Raw genomic sequence first — 17801 nt, forward strand, 5'->3', positions numbered from 1 at the left:
GTTTAGTGCAGTGTTGGATCTTTGTGTGGAAGACATGCCATTTAATACTGTTTTAATTATGGAGATATCTTTCTGGTTCCATAGTTAAGTTACTTTGAGATTTACACTTAAAGCAGAGAATAAACCTCTTAGTTATGTATGAATAATTTAGTGTATCCTCCCCAGACATTAAATAACGAGTTTTTAAAATTTTTAAATCTATTAGTTTGAGCAATAATTATTTTTAAATGGTTCATTTAAAAACTGTAATTTTTTCACACTTCTATCGCTAACAAATGGCTTGTTACTAGGGCTGTCAAGCAATTTAAAAAATTAATCGCGATTAATCACGCAATTAAAAAAATTAATCGCGATTAATTGCGCTGTTATATAATAGAATACCATTTATTTAAATATTTTTGGATATTTTCTACATTTTCAAATATATTGATTTCAATTACAACACAATACAAAGTATACAGTGCTCACTTTATATTTATTTTTTACAAGTATTTGCACTGTAAAAAACAAAAGAAATATTTTTCAATTCACCTAATACAAGTACTGTAGTGCAATCTCTTTATCACCAAAGTGCAATTTGCAAATGTAGAATTATGTACAAAATAACTGCATTCAAAAATAAAACAATGTAAAACTTTCGACCCTACATGTCCACTCAGTCCTATTTCTTGTTCAGCCAATTGCTCAGACAAACAAGTTTGTTTACATTTATGGGAGATAATGCTGCCCGCTTCTTGTTCACAATGTCACCTGAAAGTGAGAACAGGCATTTTGCATGGCACTATTGCAGCCGGCATCGCAAGATATTTACATGCCAGATGCGCTAAAGATTCACATGTCCCTTCATGCTTCATTCAACATTTCAGAGGACATGTGTCCATGCTGATGACAGGTTCTGCTCGATAACAACCAAAAGCAGTGCGGACCAACACATGTTCATTTTTATAATCTGAGTCAGATGCCACCAGCAGAAGGTTGATTTTCTTTTTTGGTGGTTCGGGTTCTGTAGTTTCCACATTGGAGTGTAGCTCTTTTAAGACTTCTGAAAGCATGCTCCACACCTCATCCCTCTCAGATTTTGGAAGGCACTGCAGATTCTTAAACCTTGGGTCGAGTGCTGTAGCTAGCTTTAGAAATCTCACATTGGTACCTTCTTTGCATTTTGTCAAATCTGCAGCGAAAGTGTTCTTAAAATGAACATGTGCTGAGTCATCATCTGAGACTGTTGTAACATGAAATATATGGCAGAATATGGGTAAAACAGAGCCGAAGACATACAGTTCTCCCCCAAGGAGTTCAGTCACAAATTTAATTTATGCATTTTTTTTTAACGAGTGTCATTCAGCATGAAAGCATGTCCTCTGGAAAGGTGGCCGAAGCATGAAGGGGCATACGAATGTTTAGCATATCTGGCACGTAAATACCTTGCAATACTGGCTACAAAAGTCCCATGTGAATGCCTGTTCTCACTTTCTGGGGACGTTGTTAATAAGAAGTGGGCAGCATTATCTCCCGTAAATGTAAACAAACTTGTTTGTTTTTGCGATTGGCTGAACAAGAAGTAGGACTGAGTGGACTTGCAGGCTCTAAAGTTTTGCCTTGTTTTGTTTTTGAGTGCAACTACGTAACAAAAAAATAAATAAATCTACATTTGTAAGCTGCATTTTCACGATAAAGAAATTGCACTACAGTACTTGTATGAAGTGAACTGAAAAATACTATTTCTTTTATCATTTTTACAGTGCAAATATTTGTAATAAAAAATAATAAAGTAAGCATTGTACACTTTGTATTCTGTGTTGTAACAGAAACCAATATATTTGAAAATAGAGAAAAACATCCAAAAATATTTAATACATTTCAATTGTTATTCTACTGTTTAACAGTGCAATTAATCCCAATTAATTTTTTTGAGTTAATCACATGAGCTAACTGCGATTTAACTAAACTTTCCATATAGTTAAAACTCATTAAGTGGTGAATATGCTGCAGATAAAGAAATGTTTGTAATTAAGCAACATTTTTAACTGTTAGATCTAATTATTATAATTATAGTCAGGGCAATGTCAATAGCTGAGGTCATTTTCATGTTGTGTCTCAGGGCACGTCTTCACTGGCAACGTTAAAGTGCTGCCATGGCAGCACTTTAACATGGCTTGTGTAGTCGCAGCCCAGCACTGGGAGAGAGCTCTCCCAGCGCTGTAAAAAAACCCACCTCCATGAAGGGCGTAGCTACTAATGCACTGTCTATACTGGTACATTACAGCGCTGAAACTTGCAGCACTCGGGGGGGTATTCTTTCACACCCCTGAGCGAGCAAGTTGCAGCACTGTAAAGCACCAATGTAGACAAGCTCTTAGGTCCAGATATTCAGCGAGTGTTAGGTACCTAAATACCTTTGAGGATGTGGGCCTACGTGACATCAGAGGTAACTGGAGAGAAATGATGGTGATTGAGTTATTTAGCATGTTGTAAATTCTATTGATTGAAATGTGTCAGTGAAGGGAAGGAGAAATGTATCAAGAGATCTCAGTGGTAGATTATTTGATCACCTGTGCACAACAAAAAGTCACCAAGCTTCATCTTCCTCCTGCTCTCCACAGGCTCCACTTAGAAGCAGTTGATGCTGCTGTACTTCTCCCCTGGCATTTTTCAATTCCCTGTAGGGAATATGTGTCAATATAACCTTCAGCCTCCTACAACAGGAGGTCAGATAGCAGTAGAATCATCTCAAACTCCTGGAGACAGTCAGCAGAAAGTGTAAACACCCTTCCCCCCTACAGCAAGGGTTTGGTGGCAGAATTATCACATCTACAGAAGGTATGTATACTGGCATCTTCCTTCATGGTAACAAGCTCTTTGACTCTGGTAAGGGATAGGGGAAAATAATGTAACTACAGATGAAGAATTATTCAATACTTTACTCTTTGTTGCATGTTTCTGTAAATTTTTGGCCATTTAATTATATACAAACATACATAAATCATGAATAGATAAATACTGCTTCAAGTTAAAAAGTTTAACATATGAACAATATATGTTGCATCTTTAATTGAAAGCATCTGGGAAGATATGCAAAAAAATATTCAATACTCTGATCCATTATATGAAAATACAAGCTGTGACCCTGCAAACACTATTGCACATGAGTAGACTTAACTGGGTATCAGAGTAGCAGCCATGTTAGTCTGTATCCGCAAAAAAAAAAGGAGGGCATGTGGCACCTTAGAGACTAACAAATTTATTTGAGCATAAGCTTTTGTGAGCTACAGCTCACTTCATCGGAATGCATCCGATGAAGTGAGCTGTAGCTCACAAAAGCTTATGCTCAAATAAATTTGTTAGTCTCTAAGGTGCCACATGCCCTCCTTTTCTTTTTAATTGGGTAGTTAGTCCCATAGAACTGAATGGTACTAGTCACCTAATTAAAGCATGTGTTTGCAGAATCAAGGCCACTGTTTGCAGTGAAACCTATTTCCAAAGAATTATTTGGAAATTGCCAAGTGTCAATGCACTAAATGTAAATATTTTTAACAATATATGCCAGTGTGGTGAAAGACTGTTTTGTGACTAGCCAGACGGAGCATCACAATATAATGGACTACATAAATAGTAATTTTTATTCTGAAAATTAAGTATTTAAAATTAAATTAATAAAACCATTAAAATTGCATAAGTGTTATTTTTCTGTTTCCACCATCCTTTGTCTCATTATGTGCTAAACACAATGAAAAACATTCTAATTAAAAAACAAAGTACTAGGAGAAATTTGAGGTGGCTAATCTATGCATCACTCACACATATTAAAAAGATCCATGGAAATGAACAGTTAAGACATTATCAGGCAACCTCTAAGCAGAAATCAAGATCACCATGCATGCTCCTCCCAGACCACAATCCCAATATCACAAGCATGGCTACAAACAGAAATTTGAAACAATGAGCCAGAGGAAATGTTAACTACCACCTAGTTAGCAGAAGACAGACTACATATGATCAGTAAGCGCATTTGACTCACTCAGATACTACAGTGACTAGGTCACAAAGCTATGTACATAGGTAGATCCTGCAATATAGGAGACTGGGAAGTACAAACTAGTCATTCTTAGAAGAGTTACAGAGAGGGCTTGTCTAAGTTGTGCAGCAGTGCACTCTACAGGGGTGTGATTTCTAAAGTTCACTTCGTTTGCACACTTATCAGAGCATGTAGACCATGCTGGTGTGCACCAGGAGTTCCTTGGTACACTTTAACATAGTACTATTTGAAACAGAACTATGTTAAAGCACAGTAGGGAGCTTTCAGTGCATACCAGGAGGGAACACATGGACCAATTAATGTGCAAATGAGCGCATTTTAGAAATCACACCCCCATAGGGCCCATTGCCACACCATGTAGACAAGAACGTAAGAACAAGCCCAGAGTCTTTCTCCTTACAGTCTTGATATGATTATTTTATGCTGAAAGTCTTTGAAATGATGAATCCAGTGACTGAGCTCATGGAGATATGATGGCCATAAGTGCATTACACATGCATGTAAATAATAACATGAAGCTCCAAGGAGCTCTGCCCTATATGTGTAAGGTCTTCAAGGTTTTGTCTTAACTGCCTACACATGTTTTTCACAGCAAGATAAATGGACAATAGTTACCTCGCTGTAATATCCTAGTGGAGACAAGCTTTCTGTACTTTCTTCTGAGCGAGAGGTAGGCAAAGTTAATAATATTACCACCGCCCACTGCATTGTTGACCTTACCTGGTTTACCTCTCAGTAAAACTACAGAGCCTTGTCTCCAGTAGGATTTCACAGCAGGATAGTTCATGTTAGTTATGCCACAGAAAAACAGGTGTGTTGTTTTGCAGTGAAGATGGAACCTCGGACTCTTTTAAACGAGGAGGAACCGCTAACAAACCATTGTAGTGCATGCAGCCAGCCGTTGTGACACCTGTGTGCTGCTGCCATTTTTGAAGGACTAGAAATAGCCCCCACCGCACTGTATGGTTACTGCAAAGGCAGAAGGCTGTGGGGGGATGATTTAGGACGTTGCACAAGGATCTGCACTGGATGCCTCTTGGTTATCAGGGAGGTGGGGAGTTCAGGGTGTGGTCTGGGATTTATCTACCTGAATAATCACCTTCTCTCCCTGTTTTATACTGCTAAAGCTACAATCAGCTGAGGCACTTGGGCTCTGAAGCCAACTTGGTATGGGGGCAGGCACTGCTGGCAGTGTTCTCCAGGAGGGCCCTTTGACTCTGGAAGTCGCTCCCCCAACCACTGGTCTGAAGTAGCTTTGATCTATTGACCATCAGAACACTATGTGCTGGGGTGGAGGGTTTTGGAGGAAATGTATTTTGAGGCCTGTTAATTTACTCTTGGTGTGAAAGAGTGCAGTTTTGCTGCTGGATGATTACTCTTTGTGGATTATGATTCTAAATACTTGTTGGGATGTCTAGGCATGTGGCCAGGAGTCTATTTGTATACTAAATCTAAATAGGTAAATAGAAAGTACAGCAAGGGGAGATACAGAGACACTTACAAAGTATGCAGTGAAACTACATGACAATTCAAGTAATTGGGCAGGTTAGACTAATAAATATGGAGCATATTAAGATTAATAAGAGCAACTCTGTTGCCTCTTGTCTCTCGCTATCTCCATTTTTCTGCTGTCCCCTATTCTAACTTATCCAGTGTCAAATATTTAATATTAATGATCATCTGAAAGACAGAAAGGTCTATAATTGCTTGTGCTGGATGCAGTACACCCAGACAGGGGACAGAATGGGCTGACAGATCCATCTTTATAATGCACCCCGTCACCTTGATATGCTTGCTTAGCCACGATTGTTAAATCCAAAGTGAGAATGACTATGCCAAGACACATCAGGGTCACAAGAGAAACTCTGGCCTTCAGAACAGAATGGGCTCCAATTTCAGTCTGCAATATTTTATTGTGTTCCACATATTTGGCTTAAATCCCATGCTGCAGAAACTGGCCATTTAAAGGGTCCCAAGGCAGGACAGTTTTTTGGCTCCTAGTGTTCAGTGTAGACTTGGTACTCAGTTCTTTCTTAACCATACCCTCTGAAATTCCACTCCCACTTCTTGGACAACTTCAAAAACATTTGCAAGGATGGTGCAATCTCTCAAAATGCCTGTCATTGTTCTTTGCCATTGGCTACAGACTCTCACTTGGGATCCACACCAAAAGCAACCACTTTAAGGAGCATCTAAATAAGACATGGATTAGAGGAGCACGGCTAAAACCCTGTACGTGCACATTCCTCCAGGGTTAGTACTGTGCCGCAGGGCTGCATAGCACAGGGAGACAAGTAGCGGAGGCAGTTTCAAAATCCAGACAGCACTAGGCCAGGTTCTTAGTCTGGCAAGAGAGGAAGATGTCACTGCACGGGACCCATCTGTGGTCATTTTAATTAGTACATTGGTCTCAGGAGCCCTTGAAGAGCCTGATTAAAATCCTCAAGACAAGCTGCCACTTGCACAGCAACAGAGACAAAAGACTTGTAACACTTTGTAAAGCCACTTAGTCTTGAAGTGGAGGCCTGCAGAGCAGAGAAAATACAGCCACCCATGCCTGATGGCAGAGCTGGACCAGCCTGTAAAGGAAGGGTAGGGACGTGGGAGCAGCTGCAGAATAAAACAAAAGTATTTCATTAATGTTTCCTACCCTTCTCTTTATAAACTCAGACTTAGAAAGAGCTGATCTCCACTCGGGTCAAGGGAAGCCATCAGCTTTGCTTTCTCTTTATACCTGCCCAGGTGAGTGCTCAGACTCTCACCTAGCAGAAGCTGCAGGGCATAGAGAAGAGGGTGTTGCTCTCATCCCCAGTAAGCTATGCTTCACCCTGCAAAGGCTGATTGACAGAACAACACTGAAGACTCAAAAGTCCCCTCTGCAGGGGGGTAATTAACATGTGCCTCAGTAATGAAGATTCTTAGGACTAGCAGAGACACTCATTACAAAACAGAAGAGGAAATCTATATCCACACACTTTCTGAATGCTAATGAGTGCTTTTTAGGGTAGTTTTGGGTTGGCTTGTAGCTTAAGTGGATCAAGGTCAAGGTTAGAGCTAAATTACTTTGCTAAAGTTCACCAATCACAACCATTCTTACCACTTTGTACTTCCCACAGCCAACACCCTTGCAGCATCTTTCTCTGACAGAGGCAGAGTCTGGCACTGGATAGCTGCGAACTGCCCATAGCCTGTGCTTCAGAACAGTTTCCGACAGTACCTTTCGTTAGGAAAGGCTGTGGATGCAGTAGCTATAGGTTTATTTACAGCCAGCTGTCCTACACATCTGCCTTCAGTGACTTTTAGTGGAAAAAGCTGGAAATATAGTAGCTGTGAGCTCCCACACACCCACCACTCCTGCACCCTATCTCACAGTCACTCCTAAGGAGAGAGGCTTGAATAAATGTTCCTCTTCCAAGCCCACCACTAGCAATGCCCAGTTTCTTGTTCATAACCATAAGACAGAAAACAAATAACATTCAGAAGCCTTAATCACATACCTGGGTCTAGTCTCACCACAACAAGGCACACTATGAGAGCAGCCAAGAGCGTCTTTTTGTAAGGACTGGAACAGAAGTGGCTTGACATGGATCCCAGTGCTCTACGCAGCACTGTTAATATGTTCAACAACTTTCGGGACACAGAGGCTGGAATACAAGGACAAGAGGTGGTTAAATGAAAGGGTTAAAGCAAGGAAAATAAGACCGCACAGAAGAGCTGCAGGGTTCCAAAAACTCTCTCGATGGAGCATGTGATGGGGTGTCTGCCCCACACTAGACTAGGAAGGGTTAACCTCAGCAGCAAGCAGTGGAGGTGAGTCCTCTGAGTGGTCCAGAGAGACTGCATGAGTGCAGCCAATCAGGGAGGAGTTGCAGGAACAACCAATCAGGGCCCAGCAAGCTCACATAAAAGGAGCTTTAGGGCAGAGCAGAGAAAAGCAAAGCAAGTTAAGCTGCTGCTGGGAGTTCAAGGAGTGAGGACTGTGTCTCTAGTGCATATTGGACAGAGCAACTACTCCACAGGATGGGGGAGCAAGAAGGAGCTCCTAATTGGCTGCTGGGGCTGGGTAGTTGGATATCCTGAGGTTAGGGCGAAGAAGATGCTGGGGCCATGGGGAAGTGGCCCAGGGAAACATAACAGCATTGGGAGAAATTAAAAAGTCGCAGCAAGAGGCTGCTATCTGTAAGGTCCCTGGGTTGGGACCTGGAGTAGTGGGTAGATTGAGACCATAACCCCTAAAAGGGAGGAACCCAGATGGTGACACAGCTGGAGGGTCAAGTCACAAAAGAGGATGCTGCGGTTCCTGAGGCTGCAAGAGGGGCCACTGCCAGATGCAGAGACAGAGTGATGATGTGCAAGCCATGGATGGGGGCGGTGGCCTCCAGCTAATCTCCAGAGTGGCCAGGAGGAGGTACCAGCCTGCTGGTGAGTAATGCACCCCATGACAGGGCAGCTATTTGAAGAGGAACACTGTGTTCATCCCTGGGTTCCTCAAGCACTCCTGACCAGTCTGCTATTAGCAAGGATGTAACATCAGATTGGCTCCCGCAATCCACATCTTCCTAGTTGGGCAGCTATTAACAGAGGTGTGTTGCTTTCTTTTCCTGTTTTCTTTCTAAAAGCTTTGTGGTAGTTGTTACTGAGGAGGAAACTCTGTGGGAAGCTTGTACCCAAAGGACTTTATACAACTATAAATACTGATGTCCCATAAGGGAGGGATACCCCAGCCAGGTGCTGGAGCCCCGTGGAGACAAGAATTCCTGGATTACTTGGGAATTCTTAGGTTTAATAGGTGCTTAAGTCCCACCCATAGATTCTTCTACATGGGCTCAAAAAAGGAGAATAAAATAAAGAAAATTATTAATGGGAAGATAGTAGAAAGTTCACACTGGCAACTACATAAGCCCTTAGAGGAAATGTCATCTATCTTAAGTTTTAATTGCATGTTTTTACATATTTCTTTGGTAGTATATTTTAGAAACTAGAAAATAATTTTCTTAGTCTTTGCCAATGTGAAAGATAAACTTCGCCCTTGCAACTCTTATTAAGCAAGAGCATTTGGTTTACTACTTTGTTTATGCACATGCCATGTAAGAGGTCAAAAGGAACATCCCCTGGCAATATTGTTAGTTAACAGTTAATACCCACTAAGCTAGCAGACTAAGGCCATGTCTACACTATGGAAACTAGCATAATATAGATATGGCACTGTAGCGATGCTGGCATAACCCTGTAGTGTAGATGCAGTCTACAGTGACGGATGGGGTCTGTCTATCACTCTAGGAAATCCACCTCCCCGAGCAACTGTTAGATTGATGGAAGCATTCTTCTGTCAACCTAGCTGTGTCTACACTGAGGGTTAGGTTGGCATAGTCAGGGTGCACAGGGGTGTGGCTTTTTTTTTTTTTTTTTTACACCCCTGAGCACTGTAGCTAGGTCAACCTATATTTTAAGTGTAGACCAGGCCTAATAGTATGTTGGGTAGCTGCTCCTGTTGCTGCAGCAGAAATGGGTACCAACTAGTGCCAGCTGTGATGGAATTTTGAGACCTAGAAACTTGCCGAAACTGAAACCACTTCCCATAAGACTTTCAGTCACTACCAACCTTGGATAGGTTCAGAAAGGGGAACTGGCTGTTCAGTCATCCAACTGGGCATGATAAAAAAGAAAAAGAGATAAAACTGGTAATGGATACAGAGCCTCTTCCTCCTAAAAGACCAGTTTGAATCTAGCCCTAGTTGGTAATGAAGACTGAACAGTCAACCCATGTATTGGCAGCTTGATGTGTGGAAATAAGTGGGTAGCTTTCACCTCTGATCCCAGTGGACAAGTATTCAAATCCCACAAAAAAACACCATTGCAATTGGCATCCAGCAGAGAAGTCAAAAACTAAACAGACATGGGGAGCTTGGAATACTGTGGATTTCTGAGCACAGTTTGAGGTCTTTATTTTAATTTAAAAGCCCTTAAGTAGTTTGGGTTTGTTGAGGTACCACCTCTTCCCTCATACAATGCTGCCACTGTTGTGAGGACTGCAGAACTGCAACTCCCTCATTGTAGATGGGAGGAGGCTACTCGCAGGGCAGTTCTCTGTGAAGGACTTTTAGATTTGAAACTCGCTTCTCCTCTCTACCTGCCAGATTTGCTGGCCTTCTGGACGTGCTGCAAAGTCTAGCTTTTCTCCTGAACATTTGGGAAGGAGCCAAGCTGAGGGAACTGGAGTGCAAGAAAGGGGGCTGAGATGAATTATTATTTATTAGCAGACAGCGGTTATGTGAGGGGGAGAGGCAATCTGTAGATTGTATGTGTTGAGCTGCATTTCGACATTGTGAGTTGTAACTATAGTGAAAGCACCAAGAGCAAGTAGGTAAAACACTTAACATAAGTCTAAATAAAAATAAAGAGTGATTTGGCCCAAGTTCAATCACTCCCTCTTCTACACCTTGGAAGAAGAAAGCAGGATTGTGAGGCTTAGAGAGAGCGCCTACCTAACAACTTCTCCCTTGCTGTGGCTGGTTGCTCTTCAGGGCCTGATTGCGTCTCTTCCTGCTGCACCCACTGACACCTCCTCTTGTTAATGGTGCTCAGGGCCTCAAGTTGTTGCTCTTTACTGAAAGCTTCACAGCCCTGTACCAGATCCTCTGCCTCCACAAATTGTCCAAGGGGAAGCAACACGTGCAACAGATGCAACTCCATCAAGGTGCCATACGAAGGCAGACTCTGATTGGTTAGATCTCTCAGCCAATAACTGTCAACTTCCAACATCACATGGGGCTCCTTCACTGTGCTGTACAATAGGATGCTAGAATGCAAGAAAAAAATGAATGTTACACTACAAACTATTTGCAAAGTTGAGATCACTTACAGTTACCAACTTCAGTCATCTATAACCAGGACTGGACATAGATCCCCTCAGTGACAATCTGCACTCCACGCAGAGAGGGAGGGAGTCCCTAGAAAGCAATACGAAGCAACCCCTCAGCATGTGTCTACACTGCAGCAGGGAGGTGCGATTCCCAGCATGGGTAGACAGACAAGATTCCCAGCAGGGAGGTGTGATTCCTAGGTCAGGTCAAGCTACCGCACTAGGAACAGCAGCGTAGCTGCTACAGCACTGGTGGCAGCTTGGCCTAGCCACCCGAGCTCGGACCCAAGGGGAAGGCAGGGGGCTGGGATTCGGATGGCTAGCCTAAACTATCCCCAGTGCCACAACATCCACACTACTATTTTTAGTGCACTAGCTTGAGCTGAGCTAGGGCGAGTCGATCTACCCACAGTGGGAATGACACCTCCCAGGTGCAGTGCAGACACCCGCAGAGGCCAAGCTTCCTTCCTCCCCCAGCAACGTTCCCAGACTTTCATCACCTGATGCAGGGAGCAAAGGTCTAGTACAGCAGTCACTGTTAAGATGTAAGAAATTTTATCATCTTAAAACACATGCTCTTCACTGGGGGTGACATGTGACCTTCTCCCTGCACTTACTGATGGCATCACAGAGTCTGAGTCTTTGCTAAGGCCACGAAATTCATGACTTAACGAGACAATCAGGCAGTAGTTTCCTGGGCAGCTCTCAGACCCTTTGGGTTTTGACATGAGGGGTCCTAAAGGCTGGCAAATACACAGATTTGACTAATGGGTGAAATGCAGTAATCTGAGAATCAAATGTCCCGAGACCCATTACACTCATTTAAGGCTCTCAAGCTGCATGTGGCTTTTCATAGCCCTGAATAATACTCTTTGCTCAGGCTTGGTTAATCATGACCCAGCCCCCTTGCCACAGCTGCCAAGCCCTCCTCAACCTCCTTCCCCAATAACAAGCATCAAATCCATTTTCCCCTCCTTCCTAGAGAGGCCAAATCCTTCCACGACTCCATGCTCTCAGTAATAAGACTCCTGCACACCTTCTTCTAAGAAGCCTGTACTTCCAAGGGAGACTAGATTTGCTCCAGCAGTCACTTGGAATGGTACTTGCCTGCCTTTATAAAGTGCTTTGAGATCCATAGGTGGAAAGCCCTGTAAATTATAAGTACTTAATACTTTTATATATTCAACTTCTTGCAGCACTCTCTCTCCATGCTAAAAACTAAATTTAAAAAACACACTTCTGATAAAGAGAAGATTCTCTGGATTTTTCATAGGTATTTACTATAGCCCCATTCCATTCATTGATTAAGTGGTTCTTTGGCTATTCATAGGTCAGGTGCCACTGCCACAGCATCCTTCATCACAAGGATTGCTATGAGAACATATGAACGGCCACACTGGGTCAGACCAAAGGTCCATCTAGCCCAGTATCCTGTCTTCCAACAGTGGCTAATGCCAGGTGCTGCAGAAGGACGGAACACAACAGGTAATCATGAAGTGATCCATCCCCTGTCGTCCACTACCAGCTTCTGACACACAGAAGATGTGGACACTCGGAGCATGGTGTTGCATCCCTGCCCATCCTGACTAACAGCCATTAATGGACCTATTCTCCATGAACGTTAGTTCTTTTTTTGAACCCTGTTATAGTTTTGGTCTTCACAACATCCATAGCAAGGAGTTCCACAGGTTGACTGTGCATTGTGTGAAGAAATATTTCTTTTTGTTTGTTTAAAACCTGTTGTCTATTAATTTCATTGGGTGACCCCTTACTTCTTGTGTTATGTGAAGGAGTAAATAACCCTTCCTAATTCACTTTCTCCACACCAGTCAAGATTTTATAGACCTCTATCATGTTCTCCCTCAGTTATCTCTTTTTCCAAGCTGAGAAGTCCCAGTCTTTTTAAGGTAATACCCCTAATTATTTTTGTTACCCTTCTCTGTTCCTTTTCCAATTCCAGTGTGTCTGTTTTGTGATGAGGTGAGCAGATCTGCACACAATATTCAAGAAATGGATGTACCATGGATTTATATAAAGGCAATATGATATTTTCTGTCTTATTATCTATCCCTTTCCTAATGGTTCCTTACATTCTGTTCGCTTCTGTCAGGAGACAGTCACAGTAGTCCAGCCCTGCTAGTGAAGGAGAGAAGGGAAGAACATGTCTTTCACTGCATTAAAGCACTAGGGAGATGCTGCACTGATTGAGACAACATATTCTAGTGGAGATGTTAAACCACTGCCTGACTACAGGTGCTAGATAAAGATCACATAACACTGGGGGAGTGTGATCTTGGTGTCAGGGCAACATCCCTTCTCACACTAACAGGTTCCAGTGTCTCTAGCTGTGGAAGAGGCAAAACTTGTTACATAACAGTCTCTAACCTATCACTGTGGCATTCCTGGAAAATGAAAGATGCTGCAGAAAACCAAGTTCAGCTCTGTTCTTTCATTCTGAAAAGGTTCCCTCTGAACAGCTCTGCCTGCCTGCCTGCCCCCCATCCCCACCCCCCTCTCATGCACAGGGAGATGACAAGAAAGGAGGAGGGACACAGGAGGAAAAAGCCCAACTCAAACTCCATACAACAGACTACACATATAGGTTGTGGAACCTATTTTAGGCAGAACATATCTGGAAAGTAGAGATAATTACTCACCACAGTTCCAGAATTTTTGGAGGCAGAAGTTCAGGGACCCGGTAATACTGCAGGACCCAAGACAGAACTTCTCTCCACCGGTTCATCTCTGCCAGGGCCTGGATCCCCACAATGCACAGGGAGCTCTTCACTTCTGCAAAGCTGTCCAATGGAGAAGACAGGCCAAATGAGCACTTGTGAGAAATGCTGTTTCAAAATCCTTCCCCGCCTGACACATCTGATGTTAGGAGCTTTTTAATTCCTCCTCAGCAGCTTTTCCCCAAAAGCACAGACCATGTTCAGCCTTTTTTGCTGGACATGTTTGTTACACATCTCCAGCAGAAGTCCCACAACTCTCAATCATGCACAGACCCCTTTTCATACTCCTCAGGAGTTGTCTATATTCACAGGTATTAAAGCAGCCAAAACGAGCCAAATTTACCTGTAAATTAGTTTAGGCTTTTAACAACAATCTAGCCTCCAGTAATGGTTTGGTGACTAGAAATCATGACAAGGACCGTTGGCATCATTATTATTATTTTAGGACTGGCAATGTGCTGAAATTGTGATTGTAAGAGATTCCAAATCTAAATAATACATGATTGATAAAACCACTCTTTAAGACCAAAAACAAATAATAAAAAAGTGAGTGAAAATGGGTTCAGGTCCTGGCCTGAAATTCAAGAGAACTGGGTTCAATTCCTCGCCCTGCTTGTGCGACACAGAGTCAGTGATTCAACCATTCTCTCTGCTTCATGCCTGGTCAACACTAGAAAATTAGGTTGGTATAACTACGTCAGTCGGGGGTGTGAAAAATCCATACTTCTGAGTGACACAGTGAAACCAATCTAACCCCCAGTGTAGAAAGCGGTAGGTTGACGGGAGAATTCTCCCATAGACCTAGCTACTGCCTCTTGAGGAGGTGGATTACCATTGGTGTAGGCAGTGCCTTCACTGAAATGCTACAGTGGTGCAGTTATGCTGCTGTGGCATTTTAAGTGTAGACAAGCCCTTAGTTCCCCACCTATAAAATGAGGATTCTTCCCTCCCACCCTTTGTTGGTCTTGTCTAGTCAGACCATCAGCTCTTTGAGATAGACCGTGTGTTTGTGCAGCACCTAGCACAATGGGGCCTTCATCTCCACTGGGGTCTCTGAGTGTGACTATAATATAGCAAGTAAAATATAAACCTAAACTGCTCCTTTCCCATCTGGGGGATTTTTTTTTTAAAGTGTCCCTCCCTGGTTCTTCGGCCAGGTAACAAGTATAGGCTCTATCCTTGTTGTGACTAATCCTAACATAATTCCAATGCTATTTTACACACGTTCTTCCAGGGAATTCTCATCTTCACGCCCCTCCCCACTTTTAAATGTGTTTGTGGGTCATTTAGTATCTAGTAGAACCATAAGAACTTCTGGACTATATTGCGGTGGGGCATAATAAGGTCAATAAACTACATCATTCTGATGTCTTTTGAACCCATCATAACTAACAAGCAAAGCAGAGCCAGACCAAATCTATTGATTGGCAGGACCTCCAGAGAAATGGGAGTTACAGACCTAAATACATTGGAGGAGCTGTGCTTAAGTCCCTTAAGAGTTCATCTATTCCAGCTGTTCATTTCCTCCACCACAAATCATAAACCTGTATTAGGTACACAGCTTTGGAAATGAAGAGGAGCAGGAGGAGTATTTTTGTGTTCAGACGGGGAAGGGGGGGAACGAGGAACAAGACTAGATGACCTAAGGCACTTAGATTCTGTTTCTACGCATCTCCCTAGTCATAGACAAAGGAATAAAACTATCCCTCAATATAGTGATTTATAAAGGGTTAATAAATTAGAGACATTCTAAGCATGTTACAAAGATAAACAGTAAGAGAAATTCCTAGTCCCTTCTATCCTTGGAATCTACTGTGATCATCTAGTCTGATCTCCAGTACAACACAGGCCATAAAACGTCTCCAAAATAATTCCCAGAGCATATTTTAATTTCAAAGTAGTCAATGATAAAGAATCCACCATGACCCGGGTAAATTGTCCCAATGGTTAATTACTCTCACACTTAAAATGATATGCCTTATTTCCAGTCTGAATTTGTCTAGCTTCAACTTCCAGCCATTGGATCATATTATACCTTTCTCTGCTACACTGAAGCGTCCATTATTAAATATTCTCCATGCAGGTACTTATAGACTGTAATTAAGTCACCCCTTAACCTTCTCTAGCAAAACAGATTCAACTCCTTTAATCATTATTGTGGCTCGTCTCCGAACCTTCTCCAATTTATCAACATCCGTCTTGAATTGTGGACACCATAACTGGACACAATAGTGCAGCAGCAGTTCCACCAATGACAAATACAAAGCTAAAATAGTCTCCCTACTCCTACTTGAGATTCCCCAGCTTATACATCCAAGAATTACATTAGCCCTTTTAGCCACAGCATCATGCAGGGAGTTCATGTTCAGCTGATTATCCACCATGAACCCCAAATTATTTTCAGTCACTGCTTCCCAGGAGAGAGTCCCCCATCATGTAAGTGTGGCCTACATTCTTTGTTCCTAGATGTATTTAGGCATATTAAAATGCAAACAGAGTTATAGGCAGGTCAGCAAGTGTTACAGATGGCTATCAGTCGTGTATTGACTACTTGGACTCTAAAACAATAGATTAACCATTTAGTAAAACATGCACTAATCATTCATTAATCCTTTATAAATAGAACCTTAATATAAAGCGTGATCAATAATCCCATGCTTTGTTTTTCCTGAGTTCTTATACATTCTTAGACCTATTATCATCAAAATGCCTTGATTCTCAAGGATCTCCAAGCAATTCATATACAGGAATCATTTCCCTTACCTAGGGCATGCAGTTACTGCTGCCTGAAACAAATCAGCTGTTTGTATACAGAACAGCAACATTACACCCCATTTCAGGGTTGAAAGCAAAAAAGAATGTATTATTTCTAAATGGAACAGCATGGAGTTAAAAAGTAATTAGACAAATCAGACTTTGGCCAGGACACCAATATTAACGCTCTCACTACTGTAAAAAAATGCTATGAAATTTTTAACTACCAAGATGGTCATGGATCTCTCCTTTATCTGTCACACAAAAGGCAACAGCATTGACTCTGACCAGTAACACTTGCAACTCTACCCACGTAGAAGGTTGAGGGGGAAAGAGGGGCAAAAAAATCCAAAACCAGAACCCATAGCAAAATTATTTCTAAGCAAAATATTTCAAAGCGATTCATTAAAAATAGTCAGTGTCGATGCATCCCTCTAGGAGTTCACGATGGAGTCCCTGAAGGCAGGACATAACAGATGTTACACTGATACATTAGACCTTAGCTGAGTCCTGTCAAACACCTCAGGACTACTGTAGTCCAGTGTGTTCACGAACAAACGCCAAGACTTCTCGGTCCAGGGGTCACTCAGAAACAGATTTCGGCTGCGCTTGGATCTGAGATTTCGCAGGGAACCGGCTGCACAGGCCCTGCCTGCGTTTGCCCTGAATAACTAAGCAGCGGGAACCTCCTTTGCTGCATGCCCAGGGGTGACTGGGAACTCGCGCCCCCCCCCCCGGTACCTTTCACCGTCAGGGTCTGAGGCGAGGCTCTCGCAGCCCCGCTCACACCTGTCCAGAGCGGCAGCAAAGTCCAGGTGCACCACCAGCAAATCCGCGGCCTCCTCCAGCAAAGCGGTCGCAGGGGCTGGCACGGGAGACAAGGACAGAGGCTCGCTGCTCCTGAGGAAGCCTGCCAGCCCGCTGAGTCCCGCGAGGGACACCGGCAAGTCGTTCTTCATGGTGCCCGGGGAGCGGCGGCTGTTAGCTTCCGGGCTTGGCGACGTGCCCTCGAATCCCGTCCCCGATCTCCCTCGGGGACGCCGCTGGCCGCGCTGCCCCAGCTGCTCCCGAAGCGTCCCCGCCCCGGGGCACGCGCGGGCTGGGTCCTCCCGCGCGCGGGCTCAAGCGCCAGCCCTGCCCCGCGGCACGGAGCGCAGCGGCCGCGGGAGGCGCTGCGCGGGGCCCGAGAGCCGGCGTGCTCTGCGCCTGTGTCCTGGCTTGCGGCGCGCACCCCCAGCGCCGGGCGGACCCCCTCTTCGCTGCGTTCCCGAAAAGCCCGGAGCCTGGCACCCGCCCGCCTCGCGGCGCCCAAACCCTGTGCAGGGGACTCTGGGGTTTGTAGTTTCTCGGGGTCACGGTGCTGCCGTCGCGGGCAGGGCGGAGGAGGAAATCAGGCAGCATGCAGTCTGCTCTA

At 43.5% G+C, this 17801-nt stretch overlaps 1 protein-coding gene across 3 annotated transcripts in view; it reads right to left on the bottom strand.

Moving 5' to 3' along the window:
* The window catches only part of PEX26 (peroxisomal biogenesis factor 26), a 29718-nt gene extending 12222 nt beyond the window's left edge, over nt 1-17496 (bottom strand). The window contains exons 1-5 of one of the 3 annotated variants that reach the window (XM_074938626.1): nt 17177-17496; nt 13556-13696; nt 10522-10835; nt 7534-7680; nt 3367-6646 (exon numbers count right to left, since the gene is read on the bottom strand). In XM_074938626.1, coding sequence (XP_074794727.1) covers nt 6543-6646; nt 7534-7680; nt 10522-10835; nt 13556-13696; nt 17177-17346 — 876 coding nt within the window. In that variant the 5' untranslated portion in view covers nt 17347-17496 and the 3' untranslated portion in view covers nt 3367-6542. Of the gene's footprint in view, nt 1-3366; nt 6647-7533; nt 7681-10521; nt 10836-13555; nt 13697-17128 lie in introns of those variants that run through there. The other 2 variants (XM_074938643.1, XM_074938636.1) reach the window with 2 other exon arrangements.
* Nucleotides 17497-17801: the final 305 nt, after the last annotated feature.

The sequence above is a fragment of the Natator depressus genome, chromosome 1 (assembly GCF_965152275.1).
Source record: "Natator depressus isolate rNatDep1 chromosome 1, rNatDep2.hap1, whole genome shotgun sequence".
Lineage (NCBI taxonomy): Eukaryota > Metazoa > Chordata > Testudines > Cheloniidae > Natator > Natator depressus.